Source organism: Cupressus sempervirens, chromosome 3 (genome assembly GCF_028749045.1).
Source record: "Cupressus sempervirens isolate cs-2001-9-10 chromosome 3, ASM2874904v1, whole genome shotgun sequence".
Taxonomy (NCBI): Eukaryota; Viridiplantae; Streptophyta; class Pinopsida; order Cupressales; family Cupressaceae; genus Cupressus; species Cupressus sempervirens.
Window position 1 is genome coordinate 936,285,862 of NC_143120.1, and position 20,453 is coordinate 936,306,314.

General features: G+C 35.9%; 1 protein-coding gene and 1 long non-coding RNA gene across 2 annotated transcripts; both read left to right on the top strand.

The window, feature by feature from the left end:
* Window positions 1-591: 591 nt before the first annotated feature.
* LOC149569836 (uncharacterized) lies at window positions 592-1,661 on the top strand. Its single transcript, XR_016361775.1, has 4 exons — window positions 592-665; window positions 1,113-1,197; window positions 1,300-1,395; window positions 1,579-1,661. It is a non-coding gene; the product is annotated as an uncharacterized LOC149569836 (long non-coding RNA).
* Window positions 1,662-11,542: 9,881 nt separating this feature from the next.
* Window positions 11,543-13,663, top strand: LOC149569837 (threonine--tRNA ligase, chloroplastic/mitochondrial 2-like). Its single transcript, XM_089817018.1, has 5 exons — window positions 11,543-11,578; window positions 12,822-12,831; window positions 13,048-13,130; window positions 13,234-13,434; window positions 13,517-13,663. The coding sequence occupies exons 1-5, from the start codon at window positions 11,543-11,545 to the stop codon at window positions 13,661-13,663; spliced, it is 477 nt and encodes a 158-aa protein (XP_089673144.1).
* Window positions 13,664-20,453: the final 6,790 nt, after the last annotated feature.

Consider the following 20,453-nt stretch of genomic DNA (forward strand, 5'->3'; position numbering starts at 1 on the left):
CCCAAGAATTTCCCGCCCACACTTGTCAGTGCAACAAAATATATTAACTATTCGTTGGTAAACATCCTTCTATTTGGTGAATTAAAAACAACTTTCTGTTATACATAACAATTTTTCTGCTATCCAAGATTTTACTTGATGTTGTTTCTAGAAGAGATTGTATATGTTTTTTGAATCACAATGTTTCAGATCTCACTCTATGACAATCATATGGGATCTAGTTATGATCCTCTATATTCATATTAGAGGCTTTGATGTTGAAATTGGCTTAGCAAATAATCATGACGATGACCATAGGGTCTCTTGATAATTTGTTTGGTGACTAATCTATTTATGTTAAAGCAGGATGTATCAGCATTGACTGTAGTAGAAAAACAAGTTACACAGATGAAAACTTGCATTGTTGTGCTTACAACTGACATTTGACACTTGGAGTTGATATGCACGTTTCTTTGAGGTGGGTGATAACAAAGAGCTCATCAATTTTCACTGTGTTATCTTCTGGCTACAAGTCTACACCATTCTTCACTATTTTTTATTTATACCTAATACAATTTTATTTTTCAAAATGTTTATCACTGCCACAGTTTTTGACAGTTGGCTTCTTTGTATTAACGCCTATAAGGAGCCATTGGATATTGGAAGATAAAGGTTATAAATCTCAGGTAGTTTGTCTGCGAGATTTCTTTTGGATTTGGCTATGTTACATGAAATGTTGAAGTAAGATGCACTGATTTCAAACCATTCTGATTGATTTGTACAAATTCTTATAACCAGTTCCATATATTTAATTACATTTAGACACTATCTTTTAATGCTTTATTTCAGTGTGCTACATATTTTATTTCATATTTGTGATATATGATGAAAGTATTATAACATATGGAGGAACAGTCGATGAGTGGCGTGGCCAATTGAAATGGTTTTAGTTTCAATTTTACACCATTTGATACAAATAATCAGTTTACCAATCGACCCCTAGGTTCATTCCATTTGCAGTAAAATCTTCATTACATAGAAAATGTTCACAAAATCTATGTCAATGCTCACACATCTTCTTGGACTTACGCAAATCTATGTGAATCCTCACACATTTTCTTGGACTTACGCAGGAACTATGTTGCCCTGCAGCTCTTGTTAAATATGTTATCAACTTGACTTTTCTATTAAAGGCTCTCATGCTGAATTGAAAGCCAGGTAAAGAAAAAGATATTAGACACTATTTTGTTGGTACCCTGTGCAGCACAACAAACTTGTTCTTACTATAAGAAAATTTTCTTTTCTTTTGTTTCATTGCAGATCTTCTGCTTGCATAGAGGTCTCTCCCCATCATTGGACACACTTGATAACATTCGAGCTTTGGATCGCATACAGGAAGTGCGTCTATACACATAAGTATAAACTTCTTCTTTTCCCGCAACACATATAACAACAATTTTAAGTGCTTGCAAGGTATATACTTATGAATAAATATTACATCCTGATTTAAATGTATGAAAACAATTTTCATTCCCTTTAAGCTTCATTTATCTCGAGGTGCAATTCACAAACTCAAGAATAGTGGCTTTTTTTCTTTAGGATACCTTTAGGGGAAGAGTATGTGAATGCCCCCTCGTGTCTGGAGTCCAGTTTAGAGGAGATGGCTATTTACACTGCTAAGGTTTGTTGAATCTAATTCTGAATAACATTGCTTGCTATTGTTGAATCTAATCTAATGTATATTTTAACTAGACTTGTAGCTTATGTGTTTTCAAAGTTTTGTTAGGCCTTGTAGTTTGTATAATTTGATTGCTGGAGAGCTTCTACAGCTAAGCAAGAAGGTCGTTGCACGAGTTATAGCTGCGCACTTGGGTATGAAAATTGTTTTTTTTTAATTCTAATGTATATTTTAACTAGACTTTTAGCTTATATGTTTTGAAATTGCTTTTAATGGCTTAATGTTGTAAGGTCTCTTGAAATAAGACCTTCAGGCAGTTGGTCAAAGTTTTACAAATAATCTTAGGAATAAAGTCAAAGAAAGTATTTTTAAAATATTAAAGTATTTAGCTAGGTCTAAGAAGATTTGTGTACTTTCGACAGTTTTGCTTAGTTTGTGAAAGTTGTAGACCGAAGTTTTCATAGCCCGATTTTTGCTTCCTGCAAAGAACGATCATGTCAGATAATATAAGTGAAGAACAAAACAGGGAGACAATCGCTAGATTGTGGTCTAACTTGAAAAGAAAAGGTGATGGAAAATGTTATTGTCCTTGCAATATTTGTAAGGGCTTAAACCGTAGAAGACTGCTAATCAAAACAGTTAAGAGACATTGTAAGGAGAATGGTCACATTGAAGGAGGGCATGACTATCATCCACTGGTAAGTCATTCATTATATCATTTTAACAATTTATATACATATGAAATCACTTGATGATGAGTTGATGATCATGGTTTATTTATGTTAATCAATTTTATATAGGTTGATCTTCCTAGGGAAGTACATGATATGAACCGCAACAATCCGAAGAATATGGTTTTCGAAGTGGAGGAACATGGAGGTGCAAATATCCAAGGTGAAGATAATGATCCCATGGAAGATGACGATCATGCACCAGAAAACACAATTGAAGAGGATGGTATAAATACATTGATCCATGACACATCTAGTCCAAGCGTATCTGATCATGATGATGATGATAGCCTCAATGTACCTCTACTTCAAAAGGCATACGAGCCCCTATAAAAAGACTCCCAAACAACTCTTCTCTCTGTTGTATTGTTGTTGTTGAACTTGAAGGTTATGAATGGTTTATCCAACATAACAATGTCACGTATGTTAAGGTATGTCATATATGTCTTTATAGTTAACAAAGGGTGAATAATGTACCACTAATATTGTTTATATTAACAACTTATATTTTTTGTTGTAGATTGATAGGCAAGTTTCTGTTACCATCATCAAATATTCTACCTCGCTCATATCGAGAATTAACTGTTGTTATGAAAGATATTGGAATGGAGTATGAAGCAATACATGCTTGTCCCAATGATCATATTATATATTATAAAGAACATGAATTTGCAACACAATGCCATGTATGTCATACGAGTAGATATCGAACAAATCGACTAACAAAAAAGGTGCCTCAAAAGGTTCTTCGTTACATCCCCATTATTCCACGGATGCGACAATTATTCAGGTGTAGTAGCTTGGCTCAATTTATGGATTATCATGCACACAATAGAAGTCGAGATGACATTATTCGAATCCCTGCGGATGGTTCAACATTTATGCACATAGAGGAAAAGTGGCAACACTTCAAAAAAGAACCTCGTAATCTCAAGATTTCATTGGCAGCAGACGGTGTCAATCCATTTGGAGAGATGAGATCTGTTTACTTGGTGTGGCCTGTTTTTGTTATCAACAATAACATTCCTCCGTGGATGTCAATAAAGAGGGAGCACATTATGTTGGCAATGATTGTTCCAGGTATCTTATCATTTGATAGTTATTAATTTACACGTACTTACAAATCTTGCAGTAAAACGATCACAATAACTATGTAATGTTATTGTTCATTCAAGTAGGTAAATATCAAGTAAAAGATATGAATGTATATATTGAGCCTCTTATCGACGAGTTGGTGGAGTTATGGAACGGTGTCACTATGTATGACATGTCTAGACCAATACGACAAAGACAATTTCAATTCCATGCAATACTTGCATGGACAATACATGATGCCCCAGGGCTAACACATTTTTGTGGTATGTTATAGTGAATTCAAGTTGCGCACAATAATTCTAATTATAAAAATCAACATATTTAATAATCCAATTACATCATTATCTTGTAGGTCTTCAAACAAAGGGAAAAATTGCATGTCCAGTTTGTGGTCCAAAGATGAAATCTCATCATTCAAAAAGTTTAGGAAAGCAGGTGTTTGATGAGTGTAGACACTTCCTCCACAGGAATCATAAGTATCGAAGTACGGAAAAATATCTTTTCAATGGGAAAGAAGAGACTACATCAAAGCCACGAAGAATGACACCTCGCCTATGGAAGTTGGAATATAATAGAATTAATCGTCGAGGTAATGCCGTTCCACCTAATGGTTTATGTTTGTAATTTATATATTTCTATTGTGATTTTTGTTGACTAATTGTGTAATTGATGATCGTGAAGGTCGTCAAGGAAATACTGACAACCTTCCAAAGGGACTAGAAAGCTATCCTAGACAATTTAGTAGGTTGCCCTACTACGAGCACTTACAAATTGTGCATTTGTTTGATACTATGCATATTGGAAAGAATATAACAGAGACATTGTGGAAAATATTGGATGGAAGGCGTGACAAAGAAAAAATTGTCAAAATTTGTAATGACATACATGAATCCAATCATGCATTGAAAAATTTCATTCACTCAAATAGCAACAGAGATCAGATTAATATAAGTGCCCTTCCATGGTTATTAACGGAGCAGCAAAGTGATGCCATAAAAGAAGTCATGCGAAAAATTCAATTTCCCACAGGATTTGCTGCGAACATAAACAATCTCATATAAAAAAAAGTGAATTTGGGCCAGGGCTCAAAATGCATGATTGGCATACTTTCGTCAAGGTAAGTTATGTTCTTCTGTATTTACAATATATTCATAAACTACGTGAATTGTTCGTTATGTTATGTTAGAAAACAATGAAATGATTGGTTTATAATTACTGCAGTACGTGCTTCCTCTATCTCTCCCGGAGCACTTCAACAATAACATCAAACAAGTGATATAGATCTTGGAAAATATATGAGGTAAGCAGTAATATCTGTTCAATTTGTTGTATATATTTATTATATTCGTGATTTGTTTTTCTTGCTATGTAATCTATTGTATATTATTTTGTAAAGTCTCATATCTATATATTTTTTATGACTTGAATCTCTTAATGTAGGTGGTTGTCATCTAAAGAAATCCATAAAGAAGATATAAACTATTGGAAGAGAAGAATTCCTCATTTACTGTGTGAAATGCAAAAGTGTCTACCTCCAACTTTTTTCAATGCACAAGAACACTACCTCATACACCTAGTTGAGGAGATTGAATTGTGTGGACCTGTACACACTAGGTCAATGTGGATGGTTGAGAGGCATTTGAAATCTTTGAAGGCTTTGGTTCGACAAAGAGCACATCCTGAGGGTTCTATGGTAGAGGGATATATGGTATACCAGACTATGGTGTACATTACTGAATATCTTCCTAAGTTTGCATCAAATATCCATGTAGATCGCATTTGGGATCTCGAGCCTTTTAAAAAATTAGAAGGGTAGTACTTGATGGGGAAAGGTACATTGAGGAAAGTGAGAGGTAATAAATTATAAGATGTTATTGTAATAAATTATTTCTTAATCTTCAAAATAAATCGGTTGTAAGTTGTCTATTTTTTTTTTGTACAGGTGCTCGAGAGTGGGATGCACTACATTTGTATATTGCAAACAATCTTGATTGGATGACGGTATGGATTGAACGATGTCAACATTCTGGTCGCACATTAACATGGGAAGGTGTATCTTCATTGGTTAAAGAAGCTCATCGTAATGGAGATTCCAATGTTATGCAAAGGGAAATAGATTTAGCACGTGGTTCAAGAGATTTCCAGGTATGTACAAATTTATTAATCACCCGTATGTTTATCAACTCACGATACAATAATTTTGATATGTTTCACATATTATTGCAGGTTAAACACCACAAGGCTATGTTCTGTAATGGTCAGAAATTTCGCGTCAAAGTGTTGGATGACACGAAGAAAACTTGTGATTCAGGAATAATTGCAGTCTTTCAAGTGACTAATATTTCCTCTAGAAACGACTTACATCCTCAAGAGTCTAAAAATCGATACTATGGCATTTTGGATGAGATAATTGAGTGTGACTTTAGTTCCTTCAAATTAGTACTCTTCATTGTCAAATGGTATAGGCTACGACTTAATCCAAATGATCCTGATAGAACTGTTATTGAACATGATAATGGATTTACAATGGTTAATACAAGGTCATTTGAGCTAGTTGGGGGTGAGCCTTATGTTCTTCCAAGCCAATGTGAGCAGGTATTTTACTCAGAGGTTCCACATAAACCAGGTTGGTCATTTGTTGTTAGACATGAACCGAGAGGAAGGCCAATAAAGTATAATGCAATGGAAGAAGAAGATACCGAAGAAGTAGAAGATGATGTAGATGGTGATCACGATCGACAGTTATTGGATGATGTTCCTGACACAAATTTTCATGAAGAAGAAGAAGAAGATGATGACGATGATGCTGCTACTGATGATGATGATGAAGATGATGTTGATGTTGATGATGATGTTGATGATGACGACGACGACGATGATGGCGAGGAGGATGATGATGATGAGGACGACGATGATGACGAGGATGATGATGATGATGATGATGACGACAAGGATGATGATAATGGAATTTAGAGGTATGCCATCAATCCTTAATCTATTTAATATTCATTTCTTGATAGAAATATATTTGTCTTATATATATGGTTACATAGTTTATCCATTATCTATTTAAAAGCTACAAGTTTCAACTACAAATAGAATACTGCTAATCTAAATTAACTATTAATCTAAATTAATTAAATAAAACTATTTAAAACACATATTGATGCGTGAATGTATTGAGCCTTATTTTCTTTCAGGTCAAAAGCATTTGTAAGTGTTTAGTTTAGAAAAGGGAATTCATTAAATATCTATAAAAGGGAGTTGTACCTAGAATAAAATTCATAGGGAAAACATAATATAAGTGCTTACCCAATTTGTTGGTTAATAATTCAAGTATCTCTAACATTTCATTTTAGAATAGGAATAACATTGTATCAGTATGTTGATTTATAGACTAAAACTAGAAAACTTATTTCAGTACATGTATTTGGATCTATGGGATTTACACGGTAAGTAAAAAGAAACCAGTAATCCATTTTAAAATTATTATAATGGGTTTTGGAAGAAATTACAGTTATCTTAATTAATATAAAACATCTAATTGAATTTCAAAATGTTATGCAAGTGGCTTTAGTCTAGGTGTTTCCTCCACCTCCACACACATCAAACAACTTAAAATAGCATGTCCCCAAGGTGACTAAGCCCTCAACTCATCAGCTGATACAAAAACCCAGTTTTAGCCCTTCACTAGGCCTACTTCCCTAGTAGGCTTATAATGTGAGCTTGATTTAAGTGTTTTATTGTGTACCTTTTAATGTTTTTAATTTTTATGTGATGCTAATGATGGATGTGATTATGATTATGATGTGATTATGCTCACGATAATTGAATTACATTTGCAGGAAATTGAACCCCTTTCAGGAGCATCCTGCACAGTCTCATGGATCGACAGGTATAAGTCAATACTCCTTATAGATAGTCTATTTAATACACTTATCAATAGTAAGATTGATGTCTTCTAAGATCTCTCCCATTTGCAGGTACCAACGAATAGGTATTTGTCAGAAGTGTCTTCCTCGAGTGAGGGAAATATAGGAATAGAAGAGGAAAGTGAGACATGCAGTTTATCTAGAACAGGGAGATTAACTAGAGGTCAAAGGACTAGAAGGAAATTCAATAAATGCATGAAATTTTTCCTTGCTCAAGGGGGGTCATATTCTTATGATGATGAGACGGAAGGCGACATCGAGGTGCCCTTGAGGTACCAACATCTACAGAAACATTGGGTACCCAAGGAACTTCCTCCAATAAACACTGATTTTTGTGTTAACGAGAGGATATATCGCATAGCACCATCATCACTACATGGTTTGGGCCTATTTTCTATGGACGACATAAAGGTGTCTTACAAAAAAGTTTCTGAATTGATGGAGTATGTTGGACCATGTTACGATTACAAAAGTTGGATGCATATTGTTAAATATAAAAGAAGTATGCATAGGTATGCCCTCTCGGAAAATTATATACAACAGAAAGACAATAATCAAAGTAAAAGTGTGGCTATATACATTGATGGAAGGCCAAAAGCAACAGGGAATATTGCGGGTTTTATAAATAGTACACGACCTGGGTCAACTATAAAGCAACCCAATTGCATATTTGAGGTGCGCGAGGGAAATCGTGTATTCATCTGTGCGATAAAATCAATACGTGCAGGGGAAGAGCTTCTTATTGATTACAATTTGAACCGCATAGATACAAACGAGGCTACTATCATGGGGGTGGTACATACTATTAAACCAACTTCTAATCAATGACTCCAACATACCATTTAGTCAATAAATTTTTGGCTAACATTTTTATACTTCATCTTTGACACAGGGGCACAATATGGAGCAACCGCCCAGAGGGGATGCTGACGATGCTCCTGGCTCATCTACACATGAGTAGGTAAAACTCATTTGTAATTGTGCAAACTAGATAGAAGAAAAATGTTATTTTTTTAATGTTGTTTTCTTTATTGTTTTGGAGTAATTTTGATAATACTAATACTATTGTTGTCACAGAGGGCTAGTGGTCAGAGGGAGGGAAAGGAACCTGCAGTCCCTCGGCAGGCCCCCCCTGAGGAGGACCTTTCTATATCGATTTAGCAGAGACCAATGACCTGATCGGTTCGATTAAAATTAATTTAAAGAAAATTAGGAAAGAAATTCTATGTTTGGCAACCATAAAGCCTATGATTCAACAAATAAAAGATAGGGCATCTGAATTGTTGCACACCTCTGAGTCCTTAAAAGTAAGTATTAATGAAATTTTTAATTATAACAAGAGTTCAATAATGGTTTTTATGTTATGCTCTTTTATGGCATTAATTAAAATATGGATGCGTTGTCTTTACAGAGTTTTTTGCTTGATTTCGAGCCCCGTTCCCATGATGAGGGTGCTGCAGGTGGTTCAGGTAGATCGCATGTTCCATTCCCCACTTCTGTTTTCCACTGAATATATATAGGAATGATCATAATCATTGAAAATACATGCTCGAACAATCCTTTTTTTTAATGCTCTAACAATCTTGTCCATGCTAGTCCACGCGTTCTATATTTATGCATGCTCTAACAATTTTATTCTTCAGCTTCACATCAATTGAATCCTACGATGACGCCGCCTCCATCTAGGACAACCAAAAATCTCTTTCCGACTGCTGAGTCAGCAACACACAGCTTACATGCATCGACTATTGCACCATCTACTGGTACACAAATCCCTCTTTTTCTGTCTTATGACATCAACAAACAGTTTCTTTTTTACAACTTTATAACATCAATTATCATTTGTTCTTTTATACTTCGATCGTGACAAAGACTTATGAAACTTATGAAACTTTTTGCAATAGGACCTGCAACATCATTTCCTAGATGTTCCTATGTTCCTAGTACGAGAACGGTGAAGGATGTCACATTGATCATCAGCGACGATGAAGGCATTCCATTAAAAGTAGCCAAAGTTCCAGGTACTTTAAAGTTATTATTATTCTATAGTGATATAATAGTAATTTAGTTTTTTATCACTCTTCATCGACTAATGATCCCATGATTGTTTTGTAGGGAATGATCTTTTTTGGAGAAAACTTGGTGATGAGTGTTTGCGAATATTTGGGCCCACAGTTATGTTATTTAAAATAATTAAATACTTGTAACAATTATAATAAATTATTTTTAATTTAACTCTTTTATTTGTTATTGCAGAGGAACCCCCTTTGCAACAACATAGGAATTTGAGATCATCAAGAACAGAGAACAGAACAACTAATGAGGGGGGAATTGATGATGACACTGATGCTCCTCTTAGAGCTTACATAGAAAAAAGAAATAGAAAGAAAAAAAAGAAATGATTGTCACTACATACCTTAATTGATAATGACTGTATTTTATGTCTCAATGAATTTAATTATGTGCTAATGAATGTTCATGAATTATGTGTTAATGCAGAATATTGATGAATGTTGCATGTTAATGAATCTAATGTGTTAATGAATGTTATCATGTGATATTGATTGAATGTTATCATGTGATATTGACTGAATGCTACATTTTATTAATGGTTGAAAGAATGAATGAATGTTAGATGTTAACGGGGAATGTAGAGTGATGTTAGGGGGAGCGGGGTGGGGCCAAATGAGCTTCCACCTTCACGTGGCTGGCCCTGTTTAGTAGAGAATATTAAACTATTCTTGAAACAAAGTGAAGCTCAATAAGATACTTGTTATTACCTTTTTTTTTTTAAAATTGTGTGCTTTAGCCTTGATTTTTGAGCATGACATTAACCTTTAAAAAACTCCATGGTTAAGAACATTTGGGTTGGAGTGGTGCTTGGGTGGGTAACATCTCGAGAAAGCCCAACGCTTCACCTTCGTGAGAAAACCTAGATGCAATGAGTATTTAGTGTTCTATTCATTCTAATGAGAAAGAAGTTATTGTGAAACACTACTCATAAACATAGACCAATGAGTTTGACCGAAAACTACACAATTGAATCCTGATAGCAACATCACAACATTAAAAAAACTTATAACTTGTTAATGCACAAGAAAATTTTGTGTCAATAATAATAGTTTTTGGCTAGTTGAAAGTAATACTTATCAAAGTTGTTTGTACTTCCTCATGTAAGACATTTGATATTTACTTTATTGATAGTAGAAGAAAATATAATGAACTCCTCCTTAGACCGTTGAAGATAATAATGCAACAAAACCAAATCTATAAAAATTAAGAAGAGTGTTGACATAAGAGAAAACAAGACGAGAAAAGAAACATAAGATATATACTCAAATAACCACCCTACCCCGAAACACACGAATATGTGTTAATTCTCCATATAGGTTGTGATACACTCATAAACTCCAATGCTTCATAAGAGATCACCACTCTAATTTCTTATGAGTTCAAATACCATTTCCTTAAAAAAGCCAAATAAAATTGTCCATTCAATCTTCATCCAAGCCTTCAATATGTAGGCCAAAGAACCTACATTGATTTTCCAAAGAACCTGTTAGTGCTCTAGTATTATGCATTTTATCAAGCTCCAGGGCATTAAGGACAAATTTCATAGGTCCGTTGTGTAATGACATAGGGTGGAGCCATTAGTAAATGTTACAGCTAAGGACTAATACAAATTTTAATGTTGCCAACCTTGGAGATGCATCTTAGTGAAAGGCTTATGATGCTCATAATTGTTCTTTTAACAATGTGATTTAGCAAATATGGTAGGTGATAGTTTCAGTTTCCCTGATGTCTTCTTTTAACTCTTAGGCAGTGTTTCTTTGAGCTTCTGGGACTGAGGGATGCAAGGAAATAGTTTTGAGGATGGCAATTTTTTTCCAAAAGGTTATAGCTACTAAAGTAACTTCAAGAAACTAGGAGAAGCTGAAATTTTGAAAAGTAAATACAATGTACTGGATTTGCAATGACCATCTTCCCACCTCTACCTTCTAGAGGCTTTAACTTTTAAAAGTTTTTCTTTAACAAATTAGCTTTTTTTAGAACATTATGCAGAAAATGATGCAGGCTGTCTAGTTCTGAGAAAGATGACATCCTTTCCGAGTCTCTAAGTCTTGAGGATGTTTGGAACATCAGGAACATCTTCCACTCCCCAGGTAATGCAATATGCATTCCCATGGAACACTGCATTAAGGTTGTCTTTTGGATGACAACTCTTTCTTTTGTGGGGTACTTGATGTCATGGTTATATGTTGGGAAGATTGTTCCATTGGTAGAATTTTGTTGTTCTTGATGCACTTCCAGAGATTCATAAATATGTAAAAAGGCATTGACATACAAGAAACTTCATGATAGATGAGAAATCAATACAAGATTGTATGTAAGGATTTCATGTCATACCCACCCCATGATTAATCTGTTTCAAATAATGTATTAATATGGGGCAAAGGTGTTGTGGTCACAAGAAGTATATAATACTTAAATTGGCAAATGGATACTAAGTAAAGCTCTTGAAGAATTGACTATTTCAGAAACAACATATCATTGTCACTGATTATATAGAATTGATAAAGAATCTCCTATTGAGTTTGAGATTCAAATCACATGTTTTAGAAAATAACAAATATTTCACTGTCAGTAAATTGAATGCTTTTGTGATGTCTGGCAACTCGTTCGACAATTATTATGTTTGATGGGCATGATGAATCGTCTCTTCTGCAAAGCTTCGTATATGAATTCATTTTTCATGCAATAGATTTAATTTTAATCAAATAACCCATATTTAATAAAGAGCCAAAGAATAGTATTAGTAATAGAATAAAAAATCCTATGTCACACAGATCTGTCATGGCAGTTATACTTTATATGCAAAAATCTACAGTTTTTATGACCATTTTAAAAATAATTGTCTATAATACTATATTGAGGAACACGTGCTTGATAACTTATTCTGCCCCATTTTCAAGGCATGAAGTATTTAACATTCAAAGACGTTGAAAAAGAGTTGGTACTGCTCCCTAAATTAATCTTTAACAAGCAAGAGAAACCATGTTTACTATAGATTTTAAGCTAATCATTTAGAAATATCTTAAGAGGCATTCAGAGCATTTTTCACAGGCGAGAATAGAGAATATTAGACCACTAAATCATTATTTTGAATTTGACCCCACTTTATTTTGGGCTTTGTTCATTTTCTCTTTTAGTATCAGTTTTAATCATTTCTACAAGGAGATGAGACTTGTTCTGTTATACATCTACGTGAACACCAATTTAAAACCGATAAAATGAATCTATCTTCAATCTAGTAGGTGTCAGGGGCTGCAGTTTCAAGATTTGTTTGAAATTTACAAGTCAATCTATCTCTTTTATATTGCTTAAGAGTTTCATTGTTTGTCACAGGATGATGCACGTATCTTCTGTTTGCCTAGTTAGATCAAGGAAGAAATAAGATCTGTTCTAGATCTTACAGAAGTAATATTGTCTCAATTTGGTTTTAAGAGCTATGAAGTCAACTTATCAACAAAGCCTGAGAAAGCAGTGGGTAGTGATGATATTTGGGAGAAAGCGACTTCTGCTTTGAAAGACGCTCTTCAAGACAAGGGTTGAGATTATTCTGTTGATGAAGGAGGAGGTGCATTTTATGGTCCAAAGATTGATCTTAAGATTGAAGATGCCCTTGGAAGAAAGTGGCAATGCTCAACAATTCAGGTAAACATATTTGGCCTATACTCATGAATTTTAATTAGTATAATCTTGGGGAGTTGACTTTGATTTTTCTAATCAAAATAATACTATGGACATCTGTATGCAGGTGGATTTTAATTTGCCTAAGCAATTTGATTTATTCTATGTTCATTCAAACTCAGAGAAGCACAGGCCAATAATGATTCACAGAGCTATCCTAGGATCTCTTGAACGCTTCTTTGGCATATTAATAGAGAATTACACTGGTGATTTTCCCTTGTGGCTGTCTCCAATACAAGATCATCTTTTACTTGTAACAGACACCCAGGTCTGTAGATTGATTGCATGTTCATATTTTGTTTTTCCTAAAAAGGATTTCAGGTTGAATGATTAATATTGGAATTCAACAGGTACCGTACTGTCAAAAAGTGGTGGAAATGATGAGGAAAAAAAATATTAGAGCAGAAATATCATATGGTGAGCGTCTTAGCAAACTAATTCGGAATTCAGAAACACAAAAGATACCATTAATGGCTGTTGTGGGGCCAAAGTGTTAGAATAAATAGTTAATAATTAATTATTTACTCTAACACCCCCCCTTAAGTGCAACTTAGGGAAATGCCTTAAGCTCACAAAACTAAGATGAATGCAGAATGGGTCCCGGCATTGAGGCCATTTTAGGTACCCAAGTACAATGCAAGAAGATGCAACCTCTGTAAATGGGGAAAGAGAGAAAACCACGTGGGAAAAACCCTCCCCCAAAAAGAGGTAAGAACCTAGTGAAGAACTGAAGAAGTCTCCAACTAGGGAAAATTGTCCCCTAAAATAGGAACAAGAAATGATCATGTAAAAGCAACATCACTGAAGCATGAAGAAGCCGCAAATCTATCAAACTGCTGATTTGAAGAACCTCCATGGAAGAAGAAGGCACGAACCGAGCATGTCTCTATGGTAGATGGTCCATCTCACCGAAATGCATAGGTAGCCAGCCACTGCAATCGCCTTGTATATAGGATCAACCACAGACATTGGTGCAGGTATTTTTAGGTTTTGATGCTTTTTTATTGCCCATTTTTTCTGTTGAAGTCTGAAGTCCTCTTTTTGAATCCAACATGCATATCTTTTGCGTCCCATGTCAGTTTTTTAAAAACTTTATATTTTTGGAAAGATGGTTTTCTCAACTTTTTAGAAATGTAGTCTTTTTTTTAGTTTTTTGCCTCTGCTCTTTCTATCATAGTTTTGGCATTTTTGCTATATGGTAGATATTTTGAGTGTTTTAGGCCCAAGGATCATTTTCCTGGCATGGATTCTCTTGTTTTTGGCTTTACTTTCTTTTGTCACAGCTCTTTTTCAGTTCTGATCATTGTAGCTATCATTTTGAAGCACTTTTTTGTTTCGCACTAAGATAAAGTGTCACTTTTGCATTTCGAGGATCATGAACGTTGTTTTGAGTTAGTTGTACTTGTACTATTTTCATAAAGCACCATGGGGGGGATGATTTTTTTGTTGTTTTAGGCATTCTCCCTTTGTCAAGTGAGTGTCCCTTCCACGACATTAGCCCCATGCAGAGTCAGTTTGACCGTGTCTTTATCGGTGTCTGTACCTCTTTTCCTCTCTCCTCATTCTTGGTTCATTTGCAGGAGACTCTTTGGCCCACCTTCTCAGTTGCCTGTCATCACACCCCGTATGCATTAAGGGGGGGTTATGCTGTTGTTCTAATGCATCCTTGGTTCGATGGTTCGATAGTGTGAACTATGTATTTAGTGGTTGATCCTATATACAAGGCGATTGCAGTGGTTGGCTACCTATGCATTTCGGTGAGATGGATCATCTACCATATAGACATGCTCGGTTCGTGCCTTCTTCTTCCATGGAGGTTCTTCAAATCAGCAGTTTGACAGATTTGCGGCTTCTTCATGCTTCAGTGATGTTGCTTTTACATGATCGCTTCTTGTTCCTATTTTAGGGGATAATTTTCCCTAGTTGGAGACTTCTTCAGTTCTTCACTAGGTTCTTACCTCTTTTTGGGGGAGGGTTTTTCCCACGTGGTTTTCTCTCTTTCCCTGTTTACAGAGGTTGCATCTTCTTGCATTGTACTTGGGTACCTAGAATGGTCTCAATGCCGGGACCATTCTGCATTCATCTTAGTTTTGTGAGCTTAAGGCATTTCCCTAAGTTGCACTTAAGGGGGGGTGTTAGAGTAAATAATTAATTATTAATTATTTATTCTATTGCTTAAGCTTACTTAGGTTAATGTATTTATTTAATATTTTGTATTTAATGCATGTAGTGGTTAGTTGTTGACAACATGGGAGTTTGTTCCCTTCTAGTTGTCACACTTATCTCCTAGCACCTTCCAGCTTGTTCTACAAGCTTCCATGAGCTCTTTATAAGCGGGCTCTTCTCATTGTAATAACATAAGGCATTGTGCATATTGTAAATACATATTCTTATTGTGTTTGCACATATTGTCTCTCATGTCCGTTTAGGGTTTTTCCCTTACTCCATGCTCTTCCTCTCTTTGGCTTCTCTTTGACAGGGTCTCGCATGCAGGTGATCTTGGGCATCTTCGGAGTTGGCTTTCCTCGACTCCAACACAAAGGAGGTGGAGAGTGAAACTTTAACTGTTCGTTCAAGGCATGGTGGAGAACTGGGAATGATGACCGTCAATGAGGTTATAGAAAAAATTGAACAAGCAGTAGCTGCCAGAAGTTTTTTGTAGTGGATGGTTGGAAATGGCTATCATGACAGTTTTTGCAGGACAATAACCTTTTCTTGTTTTCATTATCTTTTTTGATAGCTGAGGAAATCAGTAATGAAAGCCAAGAAGCCTTTTTCCATCTAGAAAATATTTTTTTAGGCAACATATTTCAGTTCACACATCTGTATTCCCAATTGTTGTTGGCATCAATTTCCTATGCTATTTCATGTTGTATTTAAACCTCCACTATGGGAAGATGTGTCAATATTTATTTATTGTAGGCACAGATCAATCTGTCCAGATAATTACTATGAATATTCATCATTCAACATGGTGAATATTCATCATACAAATGCTAGATATTAAAAGCTGATAAGATTTTTATGGCCTCAGAAACAAATGTAATAAATTTGATTAAATAACCATTCTGACATGTGTCTAGGCTTCTTGTTGGTGTGAGCTTTATGACAGACAACACAAAATAAAATACCAAGGGGTACTTTATCCTCTCTTGATCAAAATCTTTATGTTCTAAACAGATGAACTGTGTGATCACAAAGACAACTCCAAGGTTCCAAATGTGTGTGTTTTTAATGTCCAGGATAGACTATCATGGTAGGATGATTTGTTGAAAACCTCCAAGGATACTTACATGGTTATTCAAGATTTGATCATTCAACTTTTGAATTTCCCTTTTCTTTTTTCTTTTTTTGAAATTTTGTGGGTTTAACGCTTACAAAGATTTCTGAAACGAAGTGTAAAAGAGTAGGGTTTATGAAGATAATTTTAACCTTAAACTAATTCTACACTAATCCAATGAACTTAGGGCCCGTTTGGTTGCGGGCATAGGAATTGAGAATAGGCATGTAATATTGGGAATAGGAATGGCATAGGAATTGAGAATAGGCATGATCTGACGCTTTGAGGCTCAGTAGCCGAGCAAGTGGGCAGTGAAAAAGCTACTACTTGCAAGACACTACAGTTCTAGTGGTTAAGGGAGGCCGTGTTACTGAGTTCAATGGAAGAGTACTCAACACCATAGGTAATACACAACTGATGATCAATCTCCAAATTCCAGAGACAGCGGAGTTAAAGTCATGGTTCGATGACAATGTTAAGGACAATGGTGAGCCATCGATTAGCTACGCCCCACAACCTCCTGCAGTATTGAGAATGACAATTCATGACATACATTATCAAACTGTGCATTCTACTTGTGCTATAAAGTGCATTGTGAAAGCAACCATTATACAGGTCAACACAGACAAGCTATCCTACCCGACTTGCCCCAACCAAGTGGCAGGAAAGCAATGCAAGAAAAATTTGTCTGAAAATGCAAATGAAGAATGATACGGTAAAAAATGTGACAAGCAATTTACGGAATGCAATTATAGCTACATGGTCCGCCTATAATTGCAAGACCACACTGGGGAGCTATGGGAAACCGCATTTGATGAAGGAGCAATACAACTGCTCAACATGACTGCGAACACATTGCTAGAGCTAGCAGCTGAAGATGATGCTTGTGGCAGGGCCGCTGTGGCGGCGACGGTAGTTGGCGTCGCCTCCACAGCGGCCCCACCATATTGCTAACCATGGATGTTGCAATTGCGACGTCAGCACGCGCATTGCGACGAAATAAGCGGCGTGTGCATAGCGACGCTGTCACAATTGATGATTTTGCATCGCAATTGTGACACATCGCAAACATTGCGACGGTCAACGACGTCGATAGTATCGTCGCAAGTTTCCATGGACGTCGCAAGTGCGACGCCCACGAAAGAACTGTAAAGACTCCCACCTCAGCGAACCCGTGGGCAGATGTCGATGCCACCCCGTCGCAATGCGTGGTGAAGACGTCGAAATTGTGACAGGAACCACATCCATTGCAACGAGAGCAATGATGGGATAGAATGTTGAGCTTGTGACAGATAGGCGTCGAAATTGCGATGTCCAAGAATAGACATCGTAATTTGTGACTAAAAAACAACGACGTCTGCTGCCGTCGCAGTGGCGACACATTTGCGTCGCAATTCTGACACTTGGCCGTCGCAAATCGATGCCAAATGTATTAGTGAGATATGGTATCATGGGCCCTAACTGGTGTGTCATGTGTAAATAGAGCAATGAAGATGTAGACCATCTCTTCCTAAACTGTCCTTTCGCTCAAAATTGCTGGGAATGGATTAAATACAGACTTAAGTGGTCAACCCCTTTTCAGAATTCCCTTAAGGGGCTCCTTTGTTCCTAGCCTACACATTTGGTTCATGGGGTATATAGCGAACTTTGGAATATTTGCCCATCCATAGTCGTTTGGGAACTATGGAAAGAAAGGAATCATCATATTTTCAAAAATAAAGAGAGAAATCTAGATAGTTTTCTAATAAAACTCGAAGTATCTATTACAGAAGTTATGAATTCTTCCCTAAGGAAATCCTCTCATGAAGAAGGCTCTTTCTCCTTTTGGGATGGAATGATGAAGAAACAATGGACCAATCTGATTAACCCTCCACTAGTTTATACAGCCAACAATAAGGAGGCAAGGGCCAATTGCAAATGGGTTCCTCCTCCTCCAGGATGGCATAAACTGAATTTTGATGGTGCTACAAGAGGGAACCCTGGTATAGCTGGTGTTGGTTGTATCATCAATGATGAAGATAGTCAGTGGATAGCAAAGTTAGCATCTCCTCTTCCTCGAGTTTCAAATAATATGGTTGGATTTGAAGCATTGGAGAAAGGTCTGCAACTTTGTCATAATTTAGGTCTATCTAAAATTGTCATAGAAGGTGACTCTCAAATAGTCTTGAATGCTATTAGGATAAAAAAGACTCCTAATTGGGCCTTGAACTCTAAACTCCAAGAAGTGTTGCTACTACTGGAAAATTTTGAGGATGTCCTGATCAAACACATTTACCGAGAGGGCAATAAGTTGGCTGATGGACTTGCCAATAGGGGTGCTGATGGAGAATCGCTCTTGATATACAACTCTAAGCCTCCTCCCCCACTGTAGTTTCCTAGAGAGTTTTTCTTATTTTTTCATACTTTTACTCTTTTATAAATATATATACTCTTATAAATGCATAAATACTTAAGTAGGCATACGCATAAGCTCTCTCTCTCTCTCTCTCTCTATATATATATATATATATATATATATATATATATATATATATATATATATATATATATATATATATATATATATATATTTGTATATACAGATTTAGTATTCTTAGATATATCCAATATTTATATTTGAAAATAATCAATTATATATTTTTAAATATAATATCTAATAATAAAATATAGAAGAAATTGACAGTAAGAAGGATAAGAAAAAAGAGATATTTGAAAGTTTTTTTATTTAAACCCTTATCATCAGTTCTTAAGTAACCCATATTAATAACATAATATTAGTATGTAGCTTTTTTTGATATTCATACTAATAATCAGAGATTTTTCCATTCAAAGTCTCCTAGATTAGTGTTCCTTTTGCAGTTACGGAGGAGCCCGATTCCTGTCATAATTGTTCCCCCTTTGGAACCTTTTTCATATTCTATGATGACAGACTGATTTAGTATAGAGTCTACACTCAGTATGAATCGCATAAGGCTTATCTAAAGCATTAAGGTATAGAGATTAATCAAATTGATCTTTATCCTAACTTACCATCTCTTTAGTCTAGTTGTTTCGTGCTTTCCAGCTGTCCTCCAGCTCAAGATCTTGTTAATTGCTATTACTACTAACTTAGATGCTTGGAAGATATCTTAATAGGTTATGATTATAAGATTAGGATGGAGAGGGTTCAAAATATGCCACCTGGCTCATAAAGTTAAGGCTCTGCAATATGTGATCAAATACTCAATGCTAAGTGTGAGTGGCTGAGGTCATCGCCAAATTGAAGCCTTTGATTAAAGGACACATAGGAGAGGTCGAATCATGATGGTTTTCCTTTGTTAAATAGAAATGTATGTTGAGAGGGATTACTGATTGAGAGTGACAGTCTTTGATTACCACCTCTATGTGTTTGCCTGTTGTCACGATGGAATCCAATGTGTATGTCTTACATACGACAGAGAACAGGACGATGGCCTTTCTCGGGAAGGCAACACCGGAGAGATGGAGTCGTCTCTTGAGAAATGCAGATGATATGACGCATTTTACCATGAGTAGGGCGATAGGGGAGGATGTGTTTGACTATAGGGCAACTTGGAGAACCAACAGTTCGATAATTGGATCATTAATTGGGGTAATGATGAGGGCGAAGATTGACAAAGAAGAGATTGTTAGACTCTGTGTAGACATTTTTAACCCTGTATGGAGACGAGGGTTAGAGAAGGCAGTTTTCAGTATTGATGACAAAGGCAAAATCTCGTACCCTGAGAAATACATGGGTCTCCCCTTGGGAGCGGAGGAGTTAAGGACGACCCCTTGACGATAGTGTTTTAGGGTTAGGGATAATCTGGTTTTTTTTAGGGCTTGGCCACGAATGGAAGCAAGTGTCAATTTCCTTCTGGGTTGGCGTGGAATTAGGGTACCAGAGAACATGGAGTGGGTAGTCAAGTACATCAAGATGTTCAACGCTTATGTGAGTCTGGGAGTAGTATTCAACGACCTCAACGCCTTGGAATTCTGCATTCTCAACG